The sequence below is a fragment of the Paramormyrops kingsleyae genome, chromosome 1, assembly GCF_048594095.1.
Source record: "Paramormyrops kingsleyae isolate MSU_618 chromosome 1, PKINGS_0.4, whole genome shotgun sequence".
NCBI lineage: Eukaryota > Metazoa > Chordata > Actinopteri > Osteoglossiformes > Mormyridae > Paramormyrops > Paramormyrops kingsleyae.
In genome coordinates, this window is record NC_132797.1 from 46971154 (window position 1) to 46996945 (window position 25792).

The 25792-nt window shown below is 46.2% G+C and overlaps 1 protein-coding gene across 2 annotated transcripts; it reads left to right on the top strand.

Moving 5' to 3' along the window:
* The first annotated feature begins 10332 nt into the window (after positions 1 to 10332).
* On the top strand, positions 10333 to 20923 carry LOC111843340 (integrin alpha-V-like). 2 transcript variants are annotated; one of them, XM_023810837.2, is made up of 30 exons: positions 10333 to 10721; positions 11022 to 11152; positions 12912 to 13000; positions 13093 to 13207; positions 13322 to 13383; positions 13591 to 13636; positions 14556 to 14678; positions 14781 to 14825; positions 14954 to 14997; positions 15087 to 15143; positions 15469 to 15521; positions 15633 to 15838; positions 15928 to 16119; positions 16378 to 16423; positions 16614 to 16721; positions 16801 to 16856; positions 16938 to 17092; positions 17174 to 17311; positions 17519 to 17586; positions 17669 to 17816; positions 18012 to 18098; positions 18182 to 18261; positions 18677 to 18757; positions 18960 to 19065; positions 19148 to 19306; positions 19401 to 19523; positions 19600 to 19713; positions 19786 to 19893; positions 19987 to 20109; positions 20216 to 20923. In XM_023810837.2, the coding sequence occupies exons 1-30, from the start codon at positions 10558 to 10560 to the stop codon at positions 20300 to 20302; spliced, it is 3114 nt and encodes a 1037-aa protein (XP_023666605.1). In that variant the 5' UTR covers positions 10333 to 10557; the 3' UTR covers positions 20303 to 20923. The 2 variants fall into 2 exon arrangements, with proteins under 2 accessions (XP_023666605.1, XP_023666607.1); XM_023810839.2 differs by lacking the exon at positions 16614 to 16721.
* Positions 20924 to 25792: the final 4869 nt, after the last annotated feature.

A 25792-nucleotide genomic window follows, 5' to 3' on the forward strand; every position in this document is an offset into this window, starting at 1 on the left:
CAGCATTTTACTGTAATAATTCACTATAATCACAGTAACACTGCTGTATAAATACAGTACTTTGTTGTAATAAAAACACAGTACATAACCTGTATATTTCTTGCCGTAAATTCACGGCAATTAGTTGCCAGGAATTTCCTGTAAATTTACAATAAATTTTTAACAGTGTGGTCTATATCCTGGGAAGAAGTTTAATTTGGTATATGCTCAGGATGGTTGTTTTTTACAGTTCAAAAGTTTTGCTGCTTTTAGAAAGCACCTGAAAGTTGTTCATAAAAAAGGCACTGTCTGTGTTCTGTTGATGCCACCTTAGACGATTATAACAGCCCCCAGCAGTCTGATAGCTTGGCTTTAAATGCAGGAAACGAGGTGCTCCAGCTTAAAACATATCAACAGCCAGCTAAGGAAATGTGTGCTTCCGTAATTGCAAAACTACAGGGTAGTGGGGTTGCCAACAGTGTAATTTTGTCTGTAGTGGAAAGCATGGAAGAATTAGTTAATGATGTTCACACATCTATTAAAAGCCAGGTATTGCAGGTGGTCCCCTCTGAAAGTCCCAGCAGAAAGGCTGTAGAAGATGTTTTTGGAAATCTTTATAATCCTTTCAGTGACCTAAATACAGTTGTGGAACCCATTGAAATTAATTTAGGTGTGAGATATGATTCAAGAAGAGACAGAGTTTCTGGAATGTATGAACAGGTACCAGTCAATGACACTTTCATTTATATACCACTAATGAAGACTTTAGAGTTCATTTTTAAGAATGAGGATGTTTGCAATCACATTGTGTCATCCAGTGAGAGAGATTGCTACCATGATTTTTGTGATGGAAACTACTACAAAAAGCACCCACTGTAATCTACACTCACCTAAAGGATTATTAGGAACACCTGTTCAATTTCTCATTAATGCAATTATCTAATCAACCAATCACATGGCAGTTGCTTAAATGCATTTAGGGGTGTGGTCCTGGTCAAGACAATCTCCTGAACTCCAAACTGAATGTCAGAATGGGAAAGAAAGGTGATTTAAGCAATTTTGAGCGTGGCATGGTTGTTGGCGCCAGACGGGCCGGTCTGAGTATTTCACAATCAGCTCAGTTACTGGGATTTTCACACACAACCATTTCTAGAGTTTACAAAGAATGGTGTGCAAAGGGAAAAACATCCAGTATGCGGCAGTCCTGTGGGTGAAAATGCCTTGTTGATGCTAGAGGTCAGAGGAGAATGGGCCGACTGATTCAAGCTGATAGAAGAGCAACTTTGACTGAAATAACCACTCGTTACAACCGAGGTATGCAGCAAAGCATTTGTGAAGCCACAACACGCACAACCTTGAGGCGGATGGGCTACAACAGCAGAAGACCCCACCGGGAACCACTCATCTCCAGTACAATTAGGAAAAAGAGGCTTCAATTTGCACGAGCTCACCAAAATTGGACAGTTGAAGACTGGAAAAATGTTGCCTGGTCTGATGAGTCTCGATTTCTGTTGAGACATTGAAATGGTAGAGTCAGAATTTGGCGTAAACAGAATGAGAACATGGATCCATCATGCCTTGTTACCACTGTGCAGGCTGGTGGTGGTGGTGTAATGGTGTGGGGGATGTTTTCTTGGCACACTTTAGGCCCCTTAGTGCCAATTGGGCATCGTTTAAATGCCACGGCCTACCTGAGCATTGTTTCTGACCATGTCCATCCCTTTATGACCACCATGTACCCATCCTCTGATGGCTACTTCCAGCAGGATAATGCACCATGTCACAAAGTTCGAATCATTTCAAATTGGTTTCTTGAACATGACAATGAGTTCACTGTACTAAAATGGCCCCCACAGTCAGCAGATCTCAACCCAATAGAGCATCTTTGGGATGTGGTGGAACGGGAGCTTCGTGCCCTGGATATGCATCCCACAAATCTCCATCAACTGCAAGATGCTATCCTATCAATATGGGCCAACATTTCTAAAGAATGCTTTCAGCACCTTGTTGAATCAATGCCACGTAGAAATAAGGCAGTTCTGAAGGCGAAAGGGGGTCAAACACCGTATTAGTATGGTGTTCCTAATAATCCTTTAGGTGAGTGTATATCGCTTCTAAATTAAGGCCACTTAAAATTAATAAATTGTTTTATATGGCCACCCGCCTCAATTTTTTGGTGCTGCCTCGATATTTTTTATATTTTTCAAAAAATCCGTTTTTTTCACCTCAAAAACTGTTAGAGATCGTCAATACGCACGTGCGCCATCTACCGTTAGTTTAACAACTAACGGTGGTCGTTTGAAATCATCTTGTGTTTCTCTCAAAATGGCCGCCGTGGGTGAAAAATCTTGAATGTCAGCCTCGGATTTTTCAATTTGACGCTTCTCGGACAATGGTTTTTATCATTTGTCAGATTGTGTGTGGGCCCACGGTATTAAAATCTTGGCAGGGCATCAATATACCGAGTAATGTTACCCTTCGCTAGCTGTTTGAGAACTTTTCTAGTTTTAGTATATCTCTGTTATATTTTTTTTCGCTAAAAATATAAAATCCCCTACTCACCAATATTTTAGAAGTTTGAGTCATGTAAAACAATTTATTAATTTTAAGTGGCCTAAACACATGAAACAAATAAAATGTTCTATGTCATTACATGTCACTTACGCTAACAAGGTTATGTTATTCATTTTTTTTTTTTTTTTTTTTTTTTTTCCCCCCCTGTCGTGTCGGCAGTTAAGCAAGCAGGATGTTAGTCTGGGTGCCTTATTGTGCCAACACTTTTATTTTAACAAGTGGAGCTTCGGATTTAAGCTCCTCTTGTTACTTGAGGTATACTCTTTATTAATCAGTTATATGTCAATGCGCCACAAAGCCGGAGCTGACAGGGGGGGTTAGTGGGAAAAAAAAATCGAGAGAGAAAGTGAGAAAGGAGAGAAAGGGGAGAGAGACAGTAAAATAAATAAATGCATAATAAAAATAAAATAAGGAGGGGGGTCAGAGAGAGAGAGAGACAGGGAAAGAGAAATAATACATAACAAACAATAGAACAAAAAAGGAAAGAGTGATGAGGACAGCTTCTGCATCTTGCTGCTTTACACCGTATCATCACACCAGCTGCTGTATCTGAAAGATAAGATCCAGGGACACACACAAACAGTATACACACAAAGAAACCAGTGGTACCGCCACGACATGGGACCGTGCCTGTGCCAGTATCCGCTCCTGGAACCAAACACGTCAATACCAACGAAAGAAAATAAATATATACAGTAGGCACAAGCAGACCACCAGGAACACCGTCCAAACATTGTCGTACCCGCATCCGCATCCGAGAGGAGGGAGTGGAAGCCACACACCAACCCCCACACACACTCTCACACACACACACACACCCAGACAAGGGGAAAGAGGGATAAAATAGGGGAAGAGAGCCCCAGGCGCTCGTGTGTGTGCGTGTGCGTGCATGTCTATGTGTGTGTGCGTTCTAAGTGTATGTGTGTGCGTGTGCATATGTACGTGCATGTGTGTGTGTACGCATATGTGTATGTGTGTATGTTTGTGTGTTGTGAGTGTATGTATGAGTGTGCAGTTTAACATGGAATGATTCCCAGTGTGTGTGCGAGGCCACAACAACGCCGCCCCGAGGCCCCCAGACGGCCGGGAGAGCCCCGACGGGTCACGGACCCAGCCGCCCCACAGTGGCCAGGTACCCGGGCCCCCGCCACCGGAAGGCTGCGCGCCCACCCAAGGAAGGCAGGGAAGGAGGCACCGGGCGCCCCCCACCGGCAAGCACGAGGCAGGAACCCCACGGCCACAGGCGGTAGCGCGCCGGCCCCCCCCGGGGGCCGGCCACGCAGGCACGGATAGAACCCGGAGCCCGGAGCACCCGCACACCCCGTGGGGGCCTCGCCAGCCCCGGGGAGACCCGCCCCCCCCCAAGAACCCCCACCCGGGGGACCAGGGGGACGCCCCGAGAGCCACCAAGCACACCCGCCCCTGGCTACCCCGACCCCCCCTCCCCCACCCAGATCCCAACCCTCCCTCCCCAGCCCCCGCACCCTCCCTCCCCCAAGTCCCCTCACTACCGCCCCCACACCGTCCCATCATCCACGTGCTCCCCGTACCAGGACAAACATGCAGACACACCGATCCATGCATGCACTCATACACACACTCAGACACACACTCCCAGTCACACCTGCTCGTCTTTGAAGTCCGGCAGCAGATGCCCTGGACTTGCCCAGTGGACGGCCCAGATGATGTTCCCCACCCCCCCAGATCGCAGGCGAGCGGGCACCCCGCCGGAGACCGGCAGCGCCCCACAGATGCGGCCGCCCCACCCCCGAGCCCACCCGCCGGCGCCCGCCACCCCCGCCACACCCAGGACCCCTCACCCCGCCCCCCCCCCCAACCGCCCCCCACCCACCTTGATCATTGATGGTGTACATGTGTGTGAACTAAGGTGTCGTTGAGATATGGGGGAGCATATGGGGAAAAGACACCCATCGCCCCCCCCAAGCCCTAAGTGTCTATAGTGGAGTTAAAATAGAGGGGAAGGGAGCTGTGCAGTCCAGCTGCGGGCTGCAGAAGCAGCCGACCCAGGACCTGCCCAGCTCCCCCCGCCCTCCAAGGCCCTATGTGGATGAGTGGTGTGACGTGGATGTATGTCTAAAATGCAGTTAAGATAATGAGGGGGGGATGAGTGGCTAATCGCCCCCCCTTCCCTCTGTGTGGTGCGGTGTGATGTCTAGATGTGGCGTCTAATGTGTAAGATGGGGGGTGAATAGCTGATCACCCCCCATTACCTATGTGTGGTGTAGGTGGATGCGGGCCGGCAGGGGGGGCGCGCGGCGACAGCCCACAGTGCCGCAGGGCAGCGGGCGCCAGGCAAGGCACGCCCGGACGCGCGGCGCCAACACCCAGGGGGACACCCCCGCCCCCCGCCGCAGCGCCCCCCCTCCCCAACCCAAGGAGGTGTCTGGGGCCTCATCTGCGCCGGCATTGCCGACGAGCCATTCATACCCAGATACCCACATTCACCAAACACTCGCACCCCACCACACCCGCACCACCCCAACACCGACGTGCTCCCCCGTCCCAGGCCATACATGCAGACAAACAGAGCATGCATACTCACCGGATAGAGCATGCATACTCACCGGATATTATTCATTTTTAACACCAGCTCACCTGTAGAAAAATACAAAATACTCTCAGTAGATGACAACAAACATTCACGGCTTACCTCAACAAAGAACTCAGTTAATCTACTACGTCCCTGCTGAGATTCTCGTGAATACAGACTGATTCCACAGCGCGCGGCTGGTGTAATGAATAACTAAATACAACCAGAGAATGTCCAATGATACAACCCAAACTCTTGAACAAACACCACATCCCTGTTATCTTTCTTCTCAAATCACTTACATCGAACTGAGGGCACTACATATGCAGCAAAACACTTACGTGCACCGCCGCAGGCTCTCACTCTAGAGCAGACTAGACCCCGCGAACAAACATGAATACAACAGGTAGTACTGAGTCAGGAACGAGAACACATCCGGCGGCTAACTGACCAGCATCCTCCAGTTCAGCTTCAAATCAAACATGGGCTACATGGCCTAACCATATAACACATTGAAAAGTACACGTCGCGACAATAAACACTAGCTCAGTCATGTTGTAACTAGGATATCCGCTGGAATTTTTTTTTATGGACCGTTTGAATCACTAAGTTATTAAAGTTAAACCGCTAACGGTTATCCCTGCTAATCTATGATAACCTTGACTAATTACAGAAATGTGCACACATAAATAGTAATGTTTGTCCCATCATTGGTTTTTATAAACTTTACAAACACCAGATTTGTCTAAACGGTGATAGTGACATGAAAAATTATTAGCGAAACTGTCGTCATTACTAACTACTATTAGCAAATGCTGTGAGAGAACTTTAAAACAATTCCGGGCACTTGCTAACAAAATGTGAACTGTGTCATGCGATAAATGTTCATTTGAAAGTAAATTATCATATTAAAATAGCATGGGTGTAAGTGCTGCAAACATGCATGCTGCTTACCTTCTCCATTCAGCCCGGAAGAGAAGAGGGACACGACGGCGCCTTCAGTTTAAAACAGTTCGGTTATGTCATGTGACTTCCCAGGGCATATTTCAATACAATATTTCACTGTAATTGTACTGTTTAATGCTGTGAAATCCTTAATTTTCATTGTGTTGCTGTGATATTACCGACCTTGTTGTGATATAACAGCAGGTTTTAGATTGCAAGATTTTACTGTAAAATAAGAGTTAAATGCTGTAAAATCCAAGGATACTGTAGTTTTTACAGGTATTCATTGGGATATTACAGGGAAACTTAATTACAACAAGTTACTGTAAAATAATACTGTTAATTATTGTGAAATGCTGGTAATTTCTAACAGTGCAAACATGGCCAGAACGGACACCGTACTCAAAAGCATCAGACCAGTCAGGATATCCCTGGAGGTGTATTTTGAAGAGAAAAACAAAGAGATACTGGAAGCGGAGTCAAGAAATCCAGGAAGACAGACAGAAAAAAACGCTCTAACTGAGAACAAACCATGAAGATGTCGCACTGGGGTGCAAGATCAGACAAACTAAACTGGAATTAGCTGAGAGGCAAGGCTGCACAAGAACTGGGAAGACCATAAAAACCAATGCAGAAGCATGTAACCCAGGCAGACTCCATGTTTCAGGAAGGTAAGCCCGGTCGGGGTCTTCCGGGGGGCATGGTCTCCCTGATGTCACTCGGGGATCCCTGGGGTTAGTCTGTGACAGCTGTTTAAAGAATTGACTGTACATGTCGCTCACTGGTGGTGAGAATGATGCAAACCATTCTGCTTATCTGAGGTTCTGTGAACCCTGTAATTCTGTGTCTATGATAAATGTTTCTTTGCAGAGCTTCATGCTAAGTGGGCCAGGTCTCACACAAACACTGGTTATAATGATGACCCTTTATGGCACGGCACCATGGAAGATGCTTCAGGCTGTTGGCTTGGATGTGAAAAGTTAGTTTCAGACAAGATGGTGGGTGTTTGATAACAGTTCCTCTCCACTGTGGGAGTGGACAGGATGAATGTTCGTGCGGTATGTGTCACATTACCTGTTGTATGTTTTTATCTATAGCAATTTAAACAAGTGTAAAATATAACTAGAAACTGCAAGCAGTGACTGAGGGGTCCAAAGTATTGGAATTTTATATAAATATAAAGTACATTTTACCCACTCAAATAAGTATATACATCTACCAACTAGAAAGCAAATCTGTTATATGATTATTAGTGTTTTGCAAGATTAAATGATATTCTTGTGTTGTGTGATGGAATGAATGAGTGTTACATTTATATAGCACTTTTCAAGACAGCCAAAGCATATTACAGAACCAATGAGACTACCACTATGTAGCACCGACTTGGATGATCCAATCCAAGCAGTCGGTGCCAGTGCGCTCACCATACAGTAGCTAAGGTGGAGACGGGACAGGAGAGAATTCACCAATTAAATACACTATATTGCCAAACGTATTGGGACACCAGCCTTTACACACACATAAACTTTAATGACATCCCATTCTTAATACATAGGATTTAATATGGAATTAGCCTACCCTTTGCAGCTATAACAGCTTCAACTCTTCTGGGAAGGCTATCCATAAGGTTTATGAGTATGTTTTATGTGAATTTTTTACCATAGTCAACTGTAGTTCTCTATGCACTATTCTTGAGCTAATCTGAAGGCCACACAAAGTTTGGAAGTCTGTAGCAACTGACTCTGCAAACAGTTGATGACTTCTGCACACTGAGCGCCTCAGCATGCGTTGTCCCCGCTCTTTGATTTTACATGGCCTACCACTTTGTGGCTGAGTTGCTGTTGTTCCCAATTCTTCCACTTTGTTATAATACCACTAACAGTTGACCGTGGAATATTTAATAGAGAGGAAATTTCACTAATGGACTTATTGCAAAGGTGGCATCCTATCACAGTACCACGCTTGAATTCACTGAGCTCCTGAGAGTGACCCATTCTTTCACAAACGTTTGTAGAAGCAGCCTGCATGCCAGGGTGCTTGATTTTATACACCTGTGGCTACTGAAGTAATTGGAACACCTGAATTCAATTATTTGGAGGGGTGTCCCAATACTTTTGGCATGATTATGAGAAGATGATTAGGAGGCCAGATTTGAAAGGGTCATAGAGGGCAATTTTAGCCAGGGCATCAGGGTACTACTCTTACTCTTTCAAAAGATGCCCACGGATCCATTATAAACTCAAAGGGTCAAGAACTTGGTTTTATGTCTCAGCCAAAAGATGGCACTATTTTTACAGCACAGTGTCCCCATCAATGCACTGAGGCATTGGGATCCACACAGACCACAGGATGGGCTCCCCTGTTGGTCACACCAACACCTCTTCCAGCAGCAACCCAGCTTTCTTAGTTGATCTCCCATCAGAGTACTGGCCAGGTCCAAACCTGCTTAGTTTCACATGAACTTCCTAGGCTGAACTGTAGATAGTATGGTTGCTGATGTTGCATTGAATTTCTTTTAACTGAAATGAATTAAATTCTTCTTCCTGACAATTCTCAATTTTGCACGATGCTGGTTCTGATTAGAGGAGTAGGGAATAGGAGGGAAATTAGCAGTAGGGCATCTAGTTCTCTCCTTTTTCATAGCTGCTAAACAGGAACACCGCATGTTTGGGTTCTGCCTGTGAAATACTAGGCTCCAGCAGCTTCAGTCCTGCAGTGTTTTGTCAGTCTGAGAGAAAGTGCCTTCATGATGATATTTCATCGTGGGACTACACAGGGAGTAAGGAGACAGTTTCTGCTCCTCAATTTATCCCATACACCCCAAAAACTGGCCAGCAGAAGCAGGATATATGGGTAGCTATGCTTGGGGGCACACCACCGCCTGTCCGGCTGGCTGGGCAGAGCTGTGAGTGGCTGCACATGACATCAGGATGCTGCTACTGGGATTTAAATGATATATGATTCCTGGTCATATTAAAAAATGTGAGGTGCTGACATAGTTGGAATGTGCTTCTAGTCCAGCAGCTGCTCCCACCCTGGAATGCTGCTCTGACTGGCCAGGAATCCAGGACCTGATATTAAACATTTATTATGGTTCCATGGGCTGCATGCATCCTTAAACACATTCATCCTTAGGTCACATGGTGTGCCCTCCCATCCCACCCCCCAACAGATTGTCAGCTGCCACAAAGGAACAGTTGTGCCTCTGAAAGAAAACAAATGAGGCCCATTTTGTTTGATTTGACAGAGCCTTCTGATAAGCCTGTCAGGCAGAGCAGCATTGCATCGCAGAGCTTCATTGGTGCAGGTGGAGGTGCTGTCCCCTCCTGTAAAGCTGTGTCATTTTGACAGCAGATAAAACCAGCTCTAATAGTTTCTCTTCTACCCCAATTAGAATACAGGGTTTTTTTTTTAATTAGCTTGGAGCTGCTGCCTATTTGGTAACAAGTGCCTAAGTCCTCCACCCTGCTGTCCCTCCTGGAGTGGATCTCTACCAGTGCAATGTCTCTGTACATTCCTATGAACACCTTGCCTGTCTTTGCAGAAGGGGATCCACCCAAAGCTGAACATAAACCTCATGTCTTTTTTACTTGTCCTCAGACCTGTGAGCCTGATTGATCGTTCTTGACATAAGACTAAAACATATTACTGTGTGTGAAGATAAAAGGTGCATTTTGTTTATGGTCCAGAAAGACAGGAAAAAAACTAGTTTAAGTTGCATGTAAACAGGGAGCCAGGCCTGCATTACTCAACAGTATAGCTTTCAGTCTGAGAACAAACAAGTAACATTTAGTAACAGTGTGACTTAACCGAGTATTTTCCAGGTGCTTCCCTGATCTCCCCTGAATGACTCACTCCTGGATGGTCTGCTCCCGCCTCGAAGCACAGCGGGACATTTACTGCGTACTTCAGATACCATGCAATAGGCCTATATTTATTATTCGGATAAACTCGATTGTGTTAATTAAACGGATCTTTATCTTTTTCTTTTCTAGAGATATTGCACATTTTTTTGTCACTTTAACATGTACAGTAAACCTGGTTTAATTTCGTTAAATGGCATAGGTAGTTTCCACAATTTGTCGGTTTTTACCTAGCGAGCTATCTCATGTCAACATGTATAATCGCTGCACCAGGTGCAGTCCGACCACCCCGTCCATTGATAAAATCACGGAAATATATGCTGCTTTTAAACTTCTGGGGGCGTCCCCGGCACTTCCTGTACTAGGTATGGCTGACTGGCAAACAGGCACTGTCCCACCCACCGCCCCGCTGTGGGGACGACTCGTGACCAAATGAGGGCAGAGCGATCGCAAAGCCGGCGGTGGACGGGTGGGCGCTGCGCACCGACACGGCTGCTGTCTGCGGCTTATCTCATTGTCTGGCTGCCGGAATTACTCATCGTAGACGGCCTTTAAAGAGCGGGTATTGTGCATTAGCAGGACTGTTGGCTGTCGCATCTTCACCGTCCAGCTTGAGTCCCAGTGATTCTTCAGCACCGCGGCATTATGGAGAAGAGCAGAGTCGCTCCGCTGGCACTGCTGCTCGGGTTGTGCTGCCTGCATCGTGCCGTCAACTTCAACCTGGATGCTGAGAGTCCTTCGGTTTATTCTGGGCCACAAGGGAGTTACTTTGGATTTGCAGTGGATTTCTTCACCCCGGAGACCGGGCAGTGAGTTGGCTGGTTTTGTTCAGCGTTGTTATGCCTGTCGTGCACGTTTATCGGTAGTCATACATTTTGCTGCTGGTCATCTCATTTTCCTTCTGTCTCTCACTTAATAAACGAGCATTTTTTTAAATGAGCACCATCCTTTTCAGGTAAAACTTTAGCGTAATTTCAGCTGTATTCGCACAGACACAGTGCAGTGCGAAAGACGTAAGAAGACGCGCTTCTAAAATGTCAGCAGAATAAAAGTTTTTAAAATCATAAATGTCACTGGGTTCTGCCTGTCTGAAAACTGTGTTTACGCAGGTTACGGGTGCTGGTCGGTGCCCCCAAAGCCAACACGTCAGGCGCCGCCGAGGTGGTGGAGAGGGGGTCTGTGTACAGTTGTCCGTGGCAGAGCGGCTCCACCTGTGCTCAGGTCCCCTTCGACACCCGCGGTGGGTCCCGCTGCCCCGCACATCACGCTATTTTTAAAGAAACTTTCTGTTTCATTGTTGTGTATATCTGTAGTTTGGGTGTCAAGCAGTCCTGACCTAAAATGAGATGTTTTTGGTCAGATATTTAACAACTGGTTTGTAGTTTAGTATAAATGAAGAAAAAAAACTTGTAAAGGTAACCTTTTTAAGAGAAACACAAATAACATAAATCATACTTGTATCTTGAAAGGGAGCCTGTGGTGTCACCTTTTCTAAGTGGTGAATGAGCCCATAAAATCGCTAGTCCTCCACTATGCAAAATATCTGATTGTGCAGGGCAGTCATTTCCATTATCTTGGTAGTTTTGTTTTTAGCTCTGGTGCTGCTTTGAATATTGGTAAGGTTAAAGTATTGGCTGGCAAAATTGGTGAAGATTCACACATTGGACCAATGAAGTATCTATATTTAACCCAAAAATTATTCTGACTTTACAGATCAATGCATTGAATCTTCACCTTAATAATCAATTCATCATGATGCATTGATGCATCTTACTACACCCCTAGTTCTCCAGGTCCCTTAGAAGGTGACCAGATGGGCATTCTCTGTGCCGTGCCTATGGCAGAGCTCTTCATCATGGGGTCACCTTCAACTTGCAATGGTGCTTCTCTGATATGCTGATTCCTGGGCCCAGCCCAACATGACTGCTCATGCTCTGCTTTATCTCTGAGCATTAACTTGCAACTGCCCCACCCCACCAACACGGAATGTTCCCGGCCCTGCTCGGACACACAGACGCCATGCAGCCAGCATGTGCGCTGTGAGCAGAACCCAATGTACATCTCCATCCCAGCCAGCCACTCTCCCTTCGGAACTCCAGCTCCCCAGAGACTGACTTACTGTGGTTATTTTTCATATGACCACAGTTGTTATATGGGGGGTTGGGGCTGTCTGTGACTAAGTATGAGGAAGTGAGTTGTTGTATGTGAGCATGAGCTGGGGGTGCCACACTCAAGCTGAGACGTGCATCTCAGGAATCCCCCTCCCTGCCCCCCCAAGCTGGCAGCAGGATCTGACAGGCTGGCTATTGTCTGAGCCAGTTACCACAGCTATTGAGCTGTGTGTTTCCTGGGAATGGTTACCTCATGCCCATGTCCATTTGCGGATTGTGTCACTCCAGCATGCTTACACTGAACTAGAATGCCTCGTTCTGGAGCGCCTGACCTAGAGCACCTCGCCTGCCCTGGGTTCATCCTCTTTCAAACCGCAAACCGTCTCGCCCTATGTGGGGTCTGGGCATGTCCCTGAACATGGCTGACATCTGCGCGTGCTGAAAGAAGCTCCAGTAATTTCATATTTGTAACAGTTCCCAATTAGAGTACTGCCTGTGATGATCCTGTTGTTATGAAGCAGCACAGGGGACAGGGGGCATCCTATGAATAGTTTCAACTGTTAGTCTATGTCAGGGGTGGGCAGTCTTATCCAGAAAGATCCATTGGGTAAACAGGTTTTCACTGCAACTCCCTAAATAGATGACTAATTAGAGTACTTACACCAGGGTTTGTACAGCTGGCCTAAAGGTTATCACAAAAACCCACATATACCCCTGGCCCTTTGTAAATAAGATTATCCACCCCTGGTTTATGGAGTCACATAATGCGAGCTGGCAGGACATTTGACATGTTGCTGTATCGTTATGACCTGGGCCCCCCCTCCCCCCACTGTTCTCTGCTCATACATGCGCATCGGTTCATTCGGCTGCCATATCCCTCCCACTCAGGTAATAGGATCATAGGCAGCGTGCAGATGGAGTTCAAGTCCAGCCAGTGGTTTGGAGCATCTGTGCGGGCACAGGGGGACACCATCCTGGTGAGCTGTCACACCCCGCGTTGTGCAGCCCGTGGTTCTCTCCTACCTTCCAGCTGAACTGGTCAGGCTTAAGAGTCTGCTTCCCTCCCCAGGCCTGTGCCCCCCTCTACCAATGGGGTACCTCTGGGGGTAAGGAGAGAGAGCCAGTGGGAACTTGTTTCCTGAACAAGAATGGGAAAGTGGTGGAGTACTCCCCATGCAGGACAGGTATAAAATGGTACCTTGGTGAGCTGCTGTAACTGTGTGGTGTGAGGGGTGTATGAGGCCTTTCCATCAGTCACATTAGCATGGATATAGGAGCACTTTTTGTTTCTCTTTCAGCCTTTGGTGCTCCAAATGGGCAGGGTTTCTGTCAAGCCGGATTTAGTGCTGATATTGTGAAGGTAAGCTACCTGTTTTCCCTTACATCAAGTATATGTGAAGCTTAATGTGTCTGAATGAGGTGTCTGGTGACCACATGTGCTGACTGACTATCTTAATGAGTACCGAGTGTTCTGGTGTGCCCATTTGCTGAGAGAGTATCTTAATGAGTACTGAGTGCTCTGTTGTGGCCATATGCTGAGTATTTTAATCCTTCTCTCTTTTAACAGAATAAGCGTGTTGTTGTTGGAGGACCTGGCAGCTTCTATTGGCAAGGTGACCTCCATGACATCCATGTTCGCAGCAGTTACAGGGGAGCGGGGAACTCAGTCACCACTGGAAGTAGCCTTAACTCTCAGGCAGCACTTTCCCACTGTGTTGAGCTTTAGCATCCCTTCAAGGAGTAGCAGGATATGGACAGACTGACGCCTCCCCCATCCTAGAGCATGAGAGATGCTCCTTTGCTGTATGCTGCATTAGATCTAAATACAGTGGTACCTTGGTATCACTTAATCCTCGGTGTCCTTAATCCGTTCCTGATCCTTGGACTTATACCAAACAGGACATATACAAACAAATTTTTCCCATAAGAATTAAAGGGAAAATGATTAATCTGTTCCCATGAAAAAAACCTATTGTTATTGGCATATTATACATTGATGGGGTTGTATAAAATAATTTAAACACTGCTTAATACTAAAATACATAAATAAAAAAGCAATTAGTTGAAATAAATGTTCAGTGAATGGTAGCAACTGGCGTACTGATGCTCGTGGGCAGTCGTGGCTTTGTCTTGAGAGAGGTAAACAAGGGTAGACCGTTGTGTCGTGACTCATTTTGACCTATACAAGTTCTGGCATGCAAGTCGTATTCCAAACAAAGGTCGTATACCAAGCAAAATTTTTTCATGTCCAAACAGGGCATATACCAAGTTGGACTTATTCCAAAGCAGACGTATAGCGAGGTACCACTGTATTATGCGTGCTGGTTAGGGCTGCCCCCCTATGGCTGGCTGGTAATACTCTCAGCTCTTTACTTCTTTTGACTGTGGGTGTCTTCTTACTTCTCCATATGAAGAAAATGAATGTGTGTCAGAATCTGTAGCTATTTTAACATAGTCTTTGTATAGTCATGAAATGGAGGATTCAGTACAATCATTGTGCTCTGAACTAACTGGGTTATGTCTTGTTTTCAGGACAGCTGATATCTGATGAGATTTCTGAAATTATGAGCCACACTAGTGATGAACTGTTCACCAAGTACCTGAATCAGATGTCCACCAGGTCCGCGATAGCTGAGTATGATGACAGCTATCTGGGTGAGGGGCTCTCCATCAGGGCCACGAGGGAAGCTGCTGTTAGGAAGCTTCAGTTTTGCCAGCTTCTGCTGCATTAATACTATGTCTCATCGCATTTCTTAGGTTACTCTCTGGCAGTTGGTGATTGCAACAATGACGGGGAAGACGGTGAGCTTTAATTTGTCATGGAGTTTTCACAAAGTCGTTTGGGTTGTCAGAAACCATATGACTTTCAGGACATAAACATGGTCAGAATTAAGGAGTTTGAAACTAGTTCTTATGTCCTCTGTGTACAGACTACATCACCGGAGTTCCCCGAGGTGGCAATGCCCTTGGCTATGTAAGAGCCGCACCGCCCACCCACTGCAGCTCTTAGTGTGCCCCCTTCAGGAAGCTTGTGAGAATAGAAATGTCTTTGTGTTTCAATAGGTCAACGTCCTCAATGGAATGAACATGGTGTCCATGGTCAACTTCACTGGGGTGCAGGTGAGGCTTTATGGGTAATTCCCAGCTGCCTCTATTGGGCTTCCCACAAGGGACTTGTGCTAAAGGTTCTCCTGCCTTACTCTGAATATCTGCAGACCACTAATGGATGTGAAAGGACACAAATGAGAAGTATGTGATTGGTTGCCAGCTTGTGGGCGCGGTTTCCTTGTGGGTCCATCTGATGAAAGTTCTTGCATTTTGAGTTCTTATTCTTCGCAAAGTGATTAGGGATAACCTGGCTACTTCTGTTCAGCTTCGAGATAGTACAGAGAGACATCACAGTGGAGGTGCTTCTGATTGATTTCTCTCTTTGTGACACCCACAGATGGCAGCATACTTTGGACACTCTGTAGCGGTGACTGATGTCAATAATGACGGGTATGTCACCCTGTGTTTTCTGCTGCTGACTCTTTCAGCTTGCCTGATGATAAATGGGAAGTCAGGTGATGTGCCTGTCCGCTTTAATACCGTGCCATTTACCTGTATCAGCTTCATAGACTTGCTTGTGGGTGCCCCCCTCTTCATGGACCGTGGTTCCGATGGCAAGCTGCGCGAGGTGGGCCAAGTATACATCTACCTGGGGAGGGGTAGCTTCACCTTCCAACCCTCGCAGAAGATGATGGGTACAGAGATCTACGCTCGCTTTGGCAGTTGCATCATGCCACTGGGTGACCTGGACATGGATGGCTTCAACGGTACAGTCATTCCTGGGAAGGCTGCATATGATAAAGCCGGCGAGTACCCCCCCACTGACTGGCAGTGTTACCCTGCCACCCCTCTGCAGACGTAGCCATTGCCGCCCCCTATGGCGGGCCGGAGCATCAGGGCCTGGTGTACATCCACAATGGTCGTGCTGAGGGGCCCCAATCCAGCGCCTCCCAGGTACTCATGGGAAAGTGGGCCACCAGCAGCATGCTGCCCAGCTTCGGCTACGCCATGCACGGTGCAACCGACATCGACCAGAACGGGTACCCAGGTACGCAGAGGAGGGACCCAGATATGCACAGGAGGGGTGGGTTTCTCACAGCACTGTGGCAGTAAGGCACATTCCTAGTGAAGATGATCATTCATCCTGGTGCTGATCTAGTTTCTTAGGCTCTGCTAAGTTAGATGTCTGTTCAGGGCCCTTGTGGATCCATACTGCACTACTTCCTTGTATAACTGCCTTGACTTTGGTGACTGACACTCCTCGCAGTCTGGGTCGGTGATGTGGAATTTCTGCTCTGCCTCACAGACCTGCTGGTTGGAGTGTTTGGTGCGGACACAGCGGTGCTCTACAGGTAAACATACTGATTTTACGGCTCTGCATTTACGGGCTGCTTTGAAGAGGAGAGTTCCACCTCAGTGCTATTAGTGAGCACAGATCACAGGCACTTTGAAGAGTGCAGCTGGTCCTGCTGTGCAAACAGGCTGCATTCCCAAGCCTTTAGGAGACTGGGCAGCCTAACCATCTCCCCCATCTGATGGCAGATCACGACCTGTCGTTCGGGTGACTGCCACGCTGGACAGCATCCCCTCCATGCTGAACCCAGAGCAAAAGAGCTGCACACTGCCTGGGAGTGGATCCAGCGTGTCATGGTGATGGTCTGTGCCCCCCCCCCCCGCCATCTCAGGATGGAACGTGACCAACAACCTGCTGTTTCTGCTTCCCTTTCAGCTTCCAGGTGCGCTTCTGCTTACAGGCCCAGGGCAAAGGAGCCACTTCCACACTGCGTAAGTCTCAATGCGTGAGCCTGCCACTTACAGGCAGGATCACAAAGATGAAAGGATGAACATGCTGCCATTGCTCCCCAGGCTTCCAGGTGAACCTTACATTGGACCGGCTGAAGCCCAAGGGAATTATAAAGCGCGTGATGTTCCTGCAGAGCAAGATATCTCACTACTCAAGGAATATCAGTGTCAGCAATGGCAAGGATTCCACATGCGAGGAGCTTAGCGCCTTCCTCATTGTGAGCTTCTGCACCACAGGGGTTGGAGGGGGGGCGAGGTGCCTTCCGCGGGGTTAACGGCACTCTGTGCATCTCCCACAGGACGATTCAGAGTTCCGGGACAAGATCACACCTATTGTAATCTTCATGGAGTATAGCCTGGATACACAGACGGCTGTGGACTCGGCTGGCCTCCTGCCCATCTTGAACCCCTTCATCTACCCCAATGTATCCACACAGGTGCTGAAAATAGCATGTGGCCCTGAAATGGGCTGAATATCCTGTATCATACACATTATTACTGACAAATCCTGACAGTGTTCAGTACACAGCAGCTGTTGCTAGACCTGCACTTACATCAATGCCTGCTCTCTCTTGCTCTCTCTTTATGCCTGTCTGCTCTGTTTGCCTATTCTGCTTGTCTGCCTGGCTATGTCATACTCTCAGGCTCACATTCTGCTGGATTGTGGTGAGGACAACATCTGCAAGCCGGACTTGCGACTGTCAGTGCTGAGGTCTGTGGTGCATGGGCTGGATCAGGGGCCAGCCTTTTCCTGGACAGGTGGCCCCTAACAGTTGTGGCCGTTTTTTGCCTAGCAAACAGAAGCAGATGTATATTGGTGATGATGGTCCCCTGACACTGGAGGTGACAGCGGACAATGTGGGGGAGGGCGCATACGAGGCAGAGCTCCATGTTTACATGCCCCCGCAAGCAGACTTCAGTGAGGTCATACGCAACAAAGAGGTGGGAGCACTGCCTGTGCCGTTCAGACTTTCCTTTAGGGGACCCTGTACCTGTCACTCCAAGCTTTTGAGTTGAGACTCCATGGCTGACAGTCATCATATCACTGTTGAGCCCTTTACCAAGGCCCTTAAGTCCACCTGCTGCAGAGGTCCTGCTGTCTAATGAACGTGATGGCAGCTGCCGTTTCCTCCTCAGACACTCTCCAGGATCTCTTGTTCCTACACGCGGGAGACCAGGCTTGTGGTGTGTGACCTTGGGAACCCCATGAAAGGAGGAACCACAGTAAGTCTAATATCCACTCAGAGTGCAGAGCAGCATAGGTGCCTGACAGCCACTGACCAGCCCAGCTCTGCCCCCCACTGTAGTTGACGGCGGGCCTGCGTTTCAGCCTTCACCAGGTCTCCGACCAGGACACCGCCATTGAGTTCCGCATGGAGATCGTCAGGTAAGAGCTGGACTGGGGCTTGGCTTTCTGCGCCCCCCCCCCCCCCCCCATCATATCCTCGCTGCCTGCTCCCAGCCCCCGCTTCATAGCCTCTCTTGCCGTTCACCTTGCAAAGTGCTTATTAAGAGTTTACTAGGGACACACGGTTAAAAAGGGAAATGGTTATCTTATTCTGTTCTATTTCAAGTAACTTTAGACATGGAACATGGAAACTGTGGTGGTTTGATTTTCCTGGGTGTCTTTTAGGTGTGGGTGGGGAGTCTTCTCACTGTGAATAAAGGTTTAGCATACTTTCTTAGACATTGCTTGTGGAGGGGAGGGGGGAGGACTGTCCTTGTCATACATGCCCCCATCATGCCACCACTGTCTGCCCCCGCCCCCTGCTTCATAGCCTCTCTTGCTGTTCACCTTGCAGCTCAAACCCATATAACAACAAAAGCAACAGTGTGTCCACGGTGGTGGAGCTCGAAGTTATGGCCAAGGTGGAAATTCGAGGGTGAGCAGATGATGCCGGCTGTTTCATTTGGACTTTGTGTCCATCTACTTTCAGTACATTTCACTTCCTTTTATGGCCACAGGATGACCTCACCCCCTCCCCCTCAGCCTGAGAGCTTCCTGTTCTAACTTGTATCATAAAAAGCTTTCTGAAACTCTCCTTCCTGACCTTCAGTTCATGCTCCATGCCTGGCTTTCCGCAGTAACTCCGGGCCAGATCAAGTGATCCTGCCCATCCCCAACTGGGAGCCCGCCGAACCCCCAGTTTTTGAGGAGGACATAGGGCCTTTGGTTCAGCACATCTACGAGGTCAAACACACCCCTGATCACTGGGTCTCCAGCTCACACAGAGCTTGGCCACCCAGCTCAAGCCCACACTGTCTCCCTGCAGCTCCGAAACAAGGGACCGAGTGACATCAGCAAGGCCATGCTGGATGTCGAGTGGCCCTACAGGTTCAACAATGGCTCACTGCTCTACATCATGAAATACGACATGGACGGACCCATGAATTGCAGCACAGAAATGCAGATCAACCCCCTCAATGTCACGGCAAGTGCTTATTGGCTAGGTGCCTCTAATGGGGTGGGATTGACCCTCCCCCTGACAGGGCCTTCCTCCCTGACTGGGTCTTCCTCCGCTCCAGAGCTCGAAAGTCAAAGAAGGCAATGCGACGATAGCCAGTGGTGACAGGTCAGATGACACCAAGCACAGCCGCACTCGGCGTGACTTGGAAGGAAAAGAGACGGAGAACCAGCTTGAGATCCTGGTATGGATAGTGACACAGAGCTCCCAGATCCCTTGAGCATCTCTGAGGGGGACATTTTCTGTGCCTTCTTTCCCAGGACTGTGTGAAGGCCCAATGCCTTAGGATCAGATGTCAGATAGGCCGTCTGGAACAAGACCGGCACGCTCTCCTGATGATCTACTCACGCTTGGCTGTCAGCACCTTCCTTACTGTGAGTGACCCCAACCCCCTCCCCCACAGTCACAGAGCTTCATGCTAAAGCCCCCTTTCCTACTATTACCAGGATGACAGTAAGAACCACTCCTACGCAGTGAGGTCCACAGGCTCCTTCAGTGTTCTAGAGATGCCCTACAAGAAGAAGCCTTCTGAGCTGACATCCAACTCCACTATGGTGAAACTGCTGCCCTTTCCCACATTTGCATATCTGAAATGACAAGGGCATCTTGAATCGCACCTGAGTATGTGACCTCGCTTTGGCCTGCAGGTGAACACCCTGGTGACCTGGACCGGGACTCTGTCCAAGCAGTCGGTACCTGCTTGGGTCATTGCCCTGGCCATCCTGGCTGGCCTGCTGCTGTTGGCCCTCATGATTCTTATCATGTATAAGGTATGTGTATGTGTGTGTGTGTGTGTGTCACCCTCTGGTGAACAAAGGTCCCAGTGCACTTCCTTGAAGTGTAGGTGTTAATAGTTCATTCCCTTTCCCCCTTCAGGTTGGGTTCTTCAAACGTGTGAGGCCCCCCAAGGATGACAACATAGAGAAGGAGCAGCTCCAGCCACAGGAAGGAAAGGAGGGCTAACCCAGACACAAGGTCCCCACCCTGCCCCCAGCAGCTATGTTGATGAAACTAACAGGCGTGGCTTTAGATGATTTGACCCAAAGTGAACCACAGATGGATACAAGTACAGAGGAAGCATCTGTTCATGTGGTACAGCATGTGGGGCACTGTCATGTGGTTAGCTGGCTCTGTTTTTTTTTTTTCTTTTTGACTTTTTAAAATGACTGCTGCTGAACAACTGCATGGGGCTCTTTCTCCAGCAGACTGCGGGGTCAGACAGCCTCACCATGTGTGAACATGCCCACCCTCTCCAGGGGGGTGCCAGTGTACACCAGGCAAGATTTCACTTGAGGGTTCAAATTATTAATTTTAGCCAGAAACACTTGAACTTATTTTCAATGAAGAAGTCACAACTTCTTCATTTTCTGTATATAGAAGGCTATGATAGAATTATATAAATAAAATGTGCTTATTAAGAGTTTGCTAGGGACACATGGTTAAAAGGGGAAATGGTTACCTTATTCTATTTCAAGTAACTTCGGACATGGAACATGAAAACTGGAAACTGTGGTGGTTTGATTTTCCTGGGTGTCTTTTAGGTGTGGGTGGGGAGTCTTCTCACTGAATAAAAGTTTAACATACTTTCTTAGACTTTGCTTGTGGAGGGGAGGGGGGAAGACTGTCCTTGTCACACATGTAATGGTCTGTGTTTACAGGCAGACAAAGGGGAAGCTGGTAATCCCCAGCAGATAGGCACTGCTGCTCCTCTCGTTATCAGAGACACACACACATACCTGTAATTATATCTTTGTTGGACCGCTCATTCATTTCTATGGGAAAAATGCTAATACTGACTATGACAACCTTAACCCCTACCCAGCTCTGACCATAACCATAAGTAACCAAAAAAAATACAAGAGTTTTTGCATTTTGAGTGCAGTCACGCATTTTTAGAAAATTGAGTTTTCCTTTATGGGGACCAGCAAACTGGTCAAAAAAATTGGTATTCATCATGTTGTGGGGACATTTGATCTGTGGACCACACACACACAGCCAGCAAGCCACACAAATGCACACTGTGTGAGCTCAGATCCCTCAGCTGCCCATTTCTGTTCTTCATCTTCATGTTTCATGTTTAATGTGGCATTTCTCTGGTCAGAATCTCCCTGGAAAAATGGAGCATGATTCCCAGCTTCATGATGCTTAAACCAGCGTTTCTCAACCTGGACCCATATTCTCAAAGCATTTTCTCTTACCACTAAGAGTACTCTTAAATCGTACTAAAAGTTTTTAAATAAGAGTTTTTTTTCCTAAAACCTATATACAAAGTAGCTGAGAGCAACTTCTGGTTATGAAAAGAACTAACTCCTAAGCTAAGAGTAAGGCTCTGTCATTTGGGCTAACGTCAGTTCTCATGCACAAGCTTGCCTGCAATAACCACAGGGATTGGTTGATGAGAGGCCAGTATGTGCTAGTGAAAATGTATGCGCAGCATCCCATAAACACAAATACAGTGGAAACCACTTATAGTGATCATGATTATGGAGATAAACCGCTTATATGGATCAAAAAGCTTGGGACAGAATCATTCCTCTGCAAATACTGTTTAAATAATTTGCTTATAGTAGTTCACGTAAAGTATTGATTTTTGGTCTTTTTAAATATCACAACATAAGGAAAACATTATATATACTGTATATACCCCTCACATTTTTGTAAATATTTTATTATATCTTTTCATGGGACAAAACTGAAGATATGACACTTTGATACAATGTAAAGAAGTCAGTGTACAGCTTGTATAAATTCTGTAAATTTGCTGTCCCCTCAAAATAACTAAACACACAGCCGTTATTGTCTAAACCTCTGGCAACAAAAGTGAGTACACCCCAAAGTGAAAATGTCCAAATTGTGCCCAAAGTGTCAATACAGTGGTACTTCAGTTCTCAAACTCATTAGAACTTGAATTTCTTAAAAGTTGAACCAATCAGTTCGAAAAAAAATTACCTAGGACTTGATCTGAATCTCAGAAGTGAAACCGTGAATACCGACCTAAGATAACTTGTATGCACGGGGAAATGAGTCATGCAGCATGTCTCAGCAGAAACAAAGGCTAACGCTTCAGTCTCAGCCTCGCATTCGCTATGATAGCATCGTGCATGTTTACACTAGCTGAATACATATATTTAGACCAGGGGTCACCAACTTTTCATCAAGTTTTCTATCCTACCTGGCTTCTAATGAGCCACACCTGCTCCTGGTATTTACCTGAGAACTAGTGTGGCTCATCAGAAGCCAGGTAGGATAGAAAACCTACTGGATAGTAGCTCTCCAGGACCGGAGTTGGAGACCCCTGATTTAGACAGTAAAAATACATTTATACAATGACAGACAGTAATTATTATATAATAAAATACATTAAAAATAAAGATTTCTTATTATTTAATATTAATAATAAACCATTAATACATTTAATTATAATAATATTGTCGTGCCCAGCGGGGTCGGAATGGAGACAAAGGCGCAGACATCAGGGTATTGGGGAATACGGGGTTTAATTACAGGTAAGGCAGGCAAAACGCAGACGGACAATACAATAACCGGACTGGGGAAACAAACTGAAATGTACAGAGGACTAATGACAACAACCAGAAACAGCTGATCACACGGGGTTAACGAGGGGGCGTGGCACACAGAAGGAGTGGACGATTGGGGCATGACACGTTGTTTTTTTCTTTACCCATTGTTTGGATACATTTATTTTCTTACTTTACAAATTACTGTTTTCATAAATGTGCTTAGATGTATTTAGTACAGTATATGCTCTTCTTGTTTTATCCGGTTCATTTTGTGTTCATAAGAACATAAGAACTATACAAACGAGAGGAATCGAGCTCGCTTGGGGAGAACTTAACTAATAGCTCAGAGTTGTTAAAATCTTATCTAGCTCTGATTTAAAGGAACCCAAGGATTCAGCTTGCACTATGTTATCAGGAAGACTATTCCATACTCTGACTCCTGCTAATTTCCACCTATGGCCAAGAGTTCTTGTATTTGAACTAATGCTGAAGTAACTATTCGGTTGAACAGCATCCAAACCTGTTAGAATCTTATAGACCTGGATCATGTCCCCTCTCAGTCTCCTTTGCTTGAGGCTGAACAGATTTAGCTCAACTAACCTTTCCTCGTATGACATTCCTCTAAGACCAGGAATCATTCTTGTGGCCCTACGCTGCACCTTTTCTAAGGCCACAATGTCCTTTTTAAGATATGGTGACCAAACCTGCACACAATATTCTAGGTGAGGTCTCACCAAGGAATTGTATAATCTTAGCATTACCTCCCTTGACTTAAACTCCACACACCTGGAGATATACCCCAACATCCTATTGGCCTTTTTTATTGCTTCCCCGCACTGGTGAGAATGAGACATGGAAGCATCAACATACACACCAAGGTCTTTCTCATAATCAGCTACCTTTATTTCAGTAGGTCCCATAAAATAACTTTATATTTCTGCTCCCTACATGGAGTACCTTACATTTGTCTATGTAAAATTTCATCTGCCAGGTATCGGCCCAGTCACTAATTAAATCAAGATCCCGCTGTAGCTGCTGAGCCGCTAGTTCAGTATCTGCTACACCACCCACCTTGGTGTCATCTGCAAATTTCACCAGTTTACTGTATATATTGCTGTCTATATCATTTATGTAAATTAGGAACAATAGTGGTCCTAAAATTGAACCCTGCGGTACCCCACTATAAACGCAGGCCCACTGTGACATTGTGCCTCTTATAACTACTCGCTGCTTCCTATCTGTTAACCAGTTATCAATCCAGGTCGCTACAGTTCCTAAAATACCTGTCGCTTTGAGTTTAAGTAAGAGCCTCTTGTGGGGGAGAACATCAAAAGCCTTTTGGAAATCTAAGTAGATGACATCATAGGCCTTCTTATCATCAACTTCCTGAGTAACTTCCTCAAAAAACTCCAACAGATTTGTTAAACAGGATCTACCTCTCCTAAATCCATGCTGGCTATCCTTCAAGATGTTATTTGAGTCCAGGTAATCTACCATTTTCTCTTTGATTATACCCTCCATAACTTTATGTCATGCTCGTCTAATGTCATTTTTTAACTCAGCCTGTAGATTTAGATACTCTTGCTTTATCATCAGTTATTTTCCATTTCTGGAACAAAGCCCTTTTCCTCCTTACGTTATACTTTATTTCCCTAGTAAACCACCTAGGTTGCAATTTCCTAGATTTATTCTTGCTGGAAACAGGTATGAAGTCCTCTTGCACTTGCAATAATGTGCTTTTAAAAAATTCCCTTGCCTCTTCAACAGTTTTGTTATTTATCTCCATCCAGTTCACAGTTTCTAGTTTTAATCTCATACAATTGAAGTTAGCCTTCCTAATATTATATATTTTTGATTTGGACTTTGCTCTTCGGGCAATAAGCTTAACCTCAAATTTAACCATGTTATGATCGCTACTGTCAAGTGGTTTTAAAACGTCTAATTTACCAATCCTGTCCTGGTTATTAGAGAAAACAAGATCAAGAATGGCATCTCCCCTGGTAGGGGTGTTAAAAAACTGAGTAAAAAAACAATCCTGTACTAATTCCACCATCTCCAGTTCATTTTCAGAAGAGTCAGCGACAATGTCCCACTGCATCCCCGGTAGATTAAAATCACCCATAACTACCACATCATTTTTATTGCTCATAATCCTAATATCACTGTATAACAATCTGCTTTCCTCGGCAGCTACATTAGGTGCTCTGTAACAAACACCGATAATTAGGCTATTTGACTTTTTAGCATCTAATTTTACCCATATAGCTTCCGTAGTTTTACTTATATCAGTATGCTCCCTTGCCTGCAAGTTTTACTTAACATATACTGCAACACCACCTCCCTTCTTACCTGTACGGTCTTTACGGAACAACGTGTAACGATCCACATTATATTCTTGTCCATCCTTTTCTCTCAACCACGTTTCAGTTATTCCTATAATATCATAAGAGTCCGATGAGATAAAAGCCTCTAAATCATGAATTTTATTCCTAATACTCCTGACGTTTAAATACAGCCAATAAATGGTAGGCCTATTACGGTGCCCACTTATAATATGATTTTTTGGGGCTTTCCGTTTCCCCCCACTTACATACTTAACTAACCTCCTTGCCCCCCCAGTCCCTAGTTTAAACATTCTTCAACTACTCTACAAATATGCCTTCCCAGTACACTAGTTCCCCTCCGGTTCAGATGCAACCCATCCCGCTTGAACAGGTCCCACCTGTTCCAGAAGGTCCTCCAGTGCCCCATAAACCTAAACCCCTCTTTCCTACACCATCCTTTTAGCCACGCATTTAATCTCCTTATCTCAGCTTAGCCTGACTTGCGCGTGGCACGGGGAGTATTTCAGAGAATACCACCATGGACGTTCTACTTCTAAGCTTATTGGCGACTTATATAAATTTATCCTGCAGAACAGCCCTCCTACCCT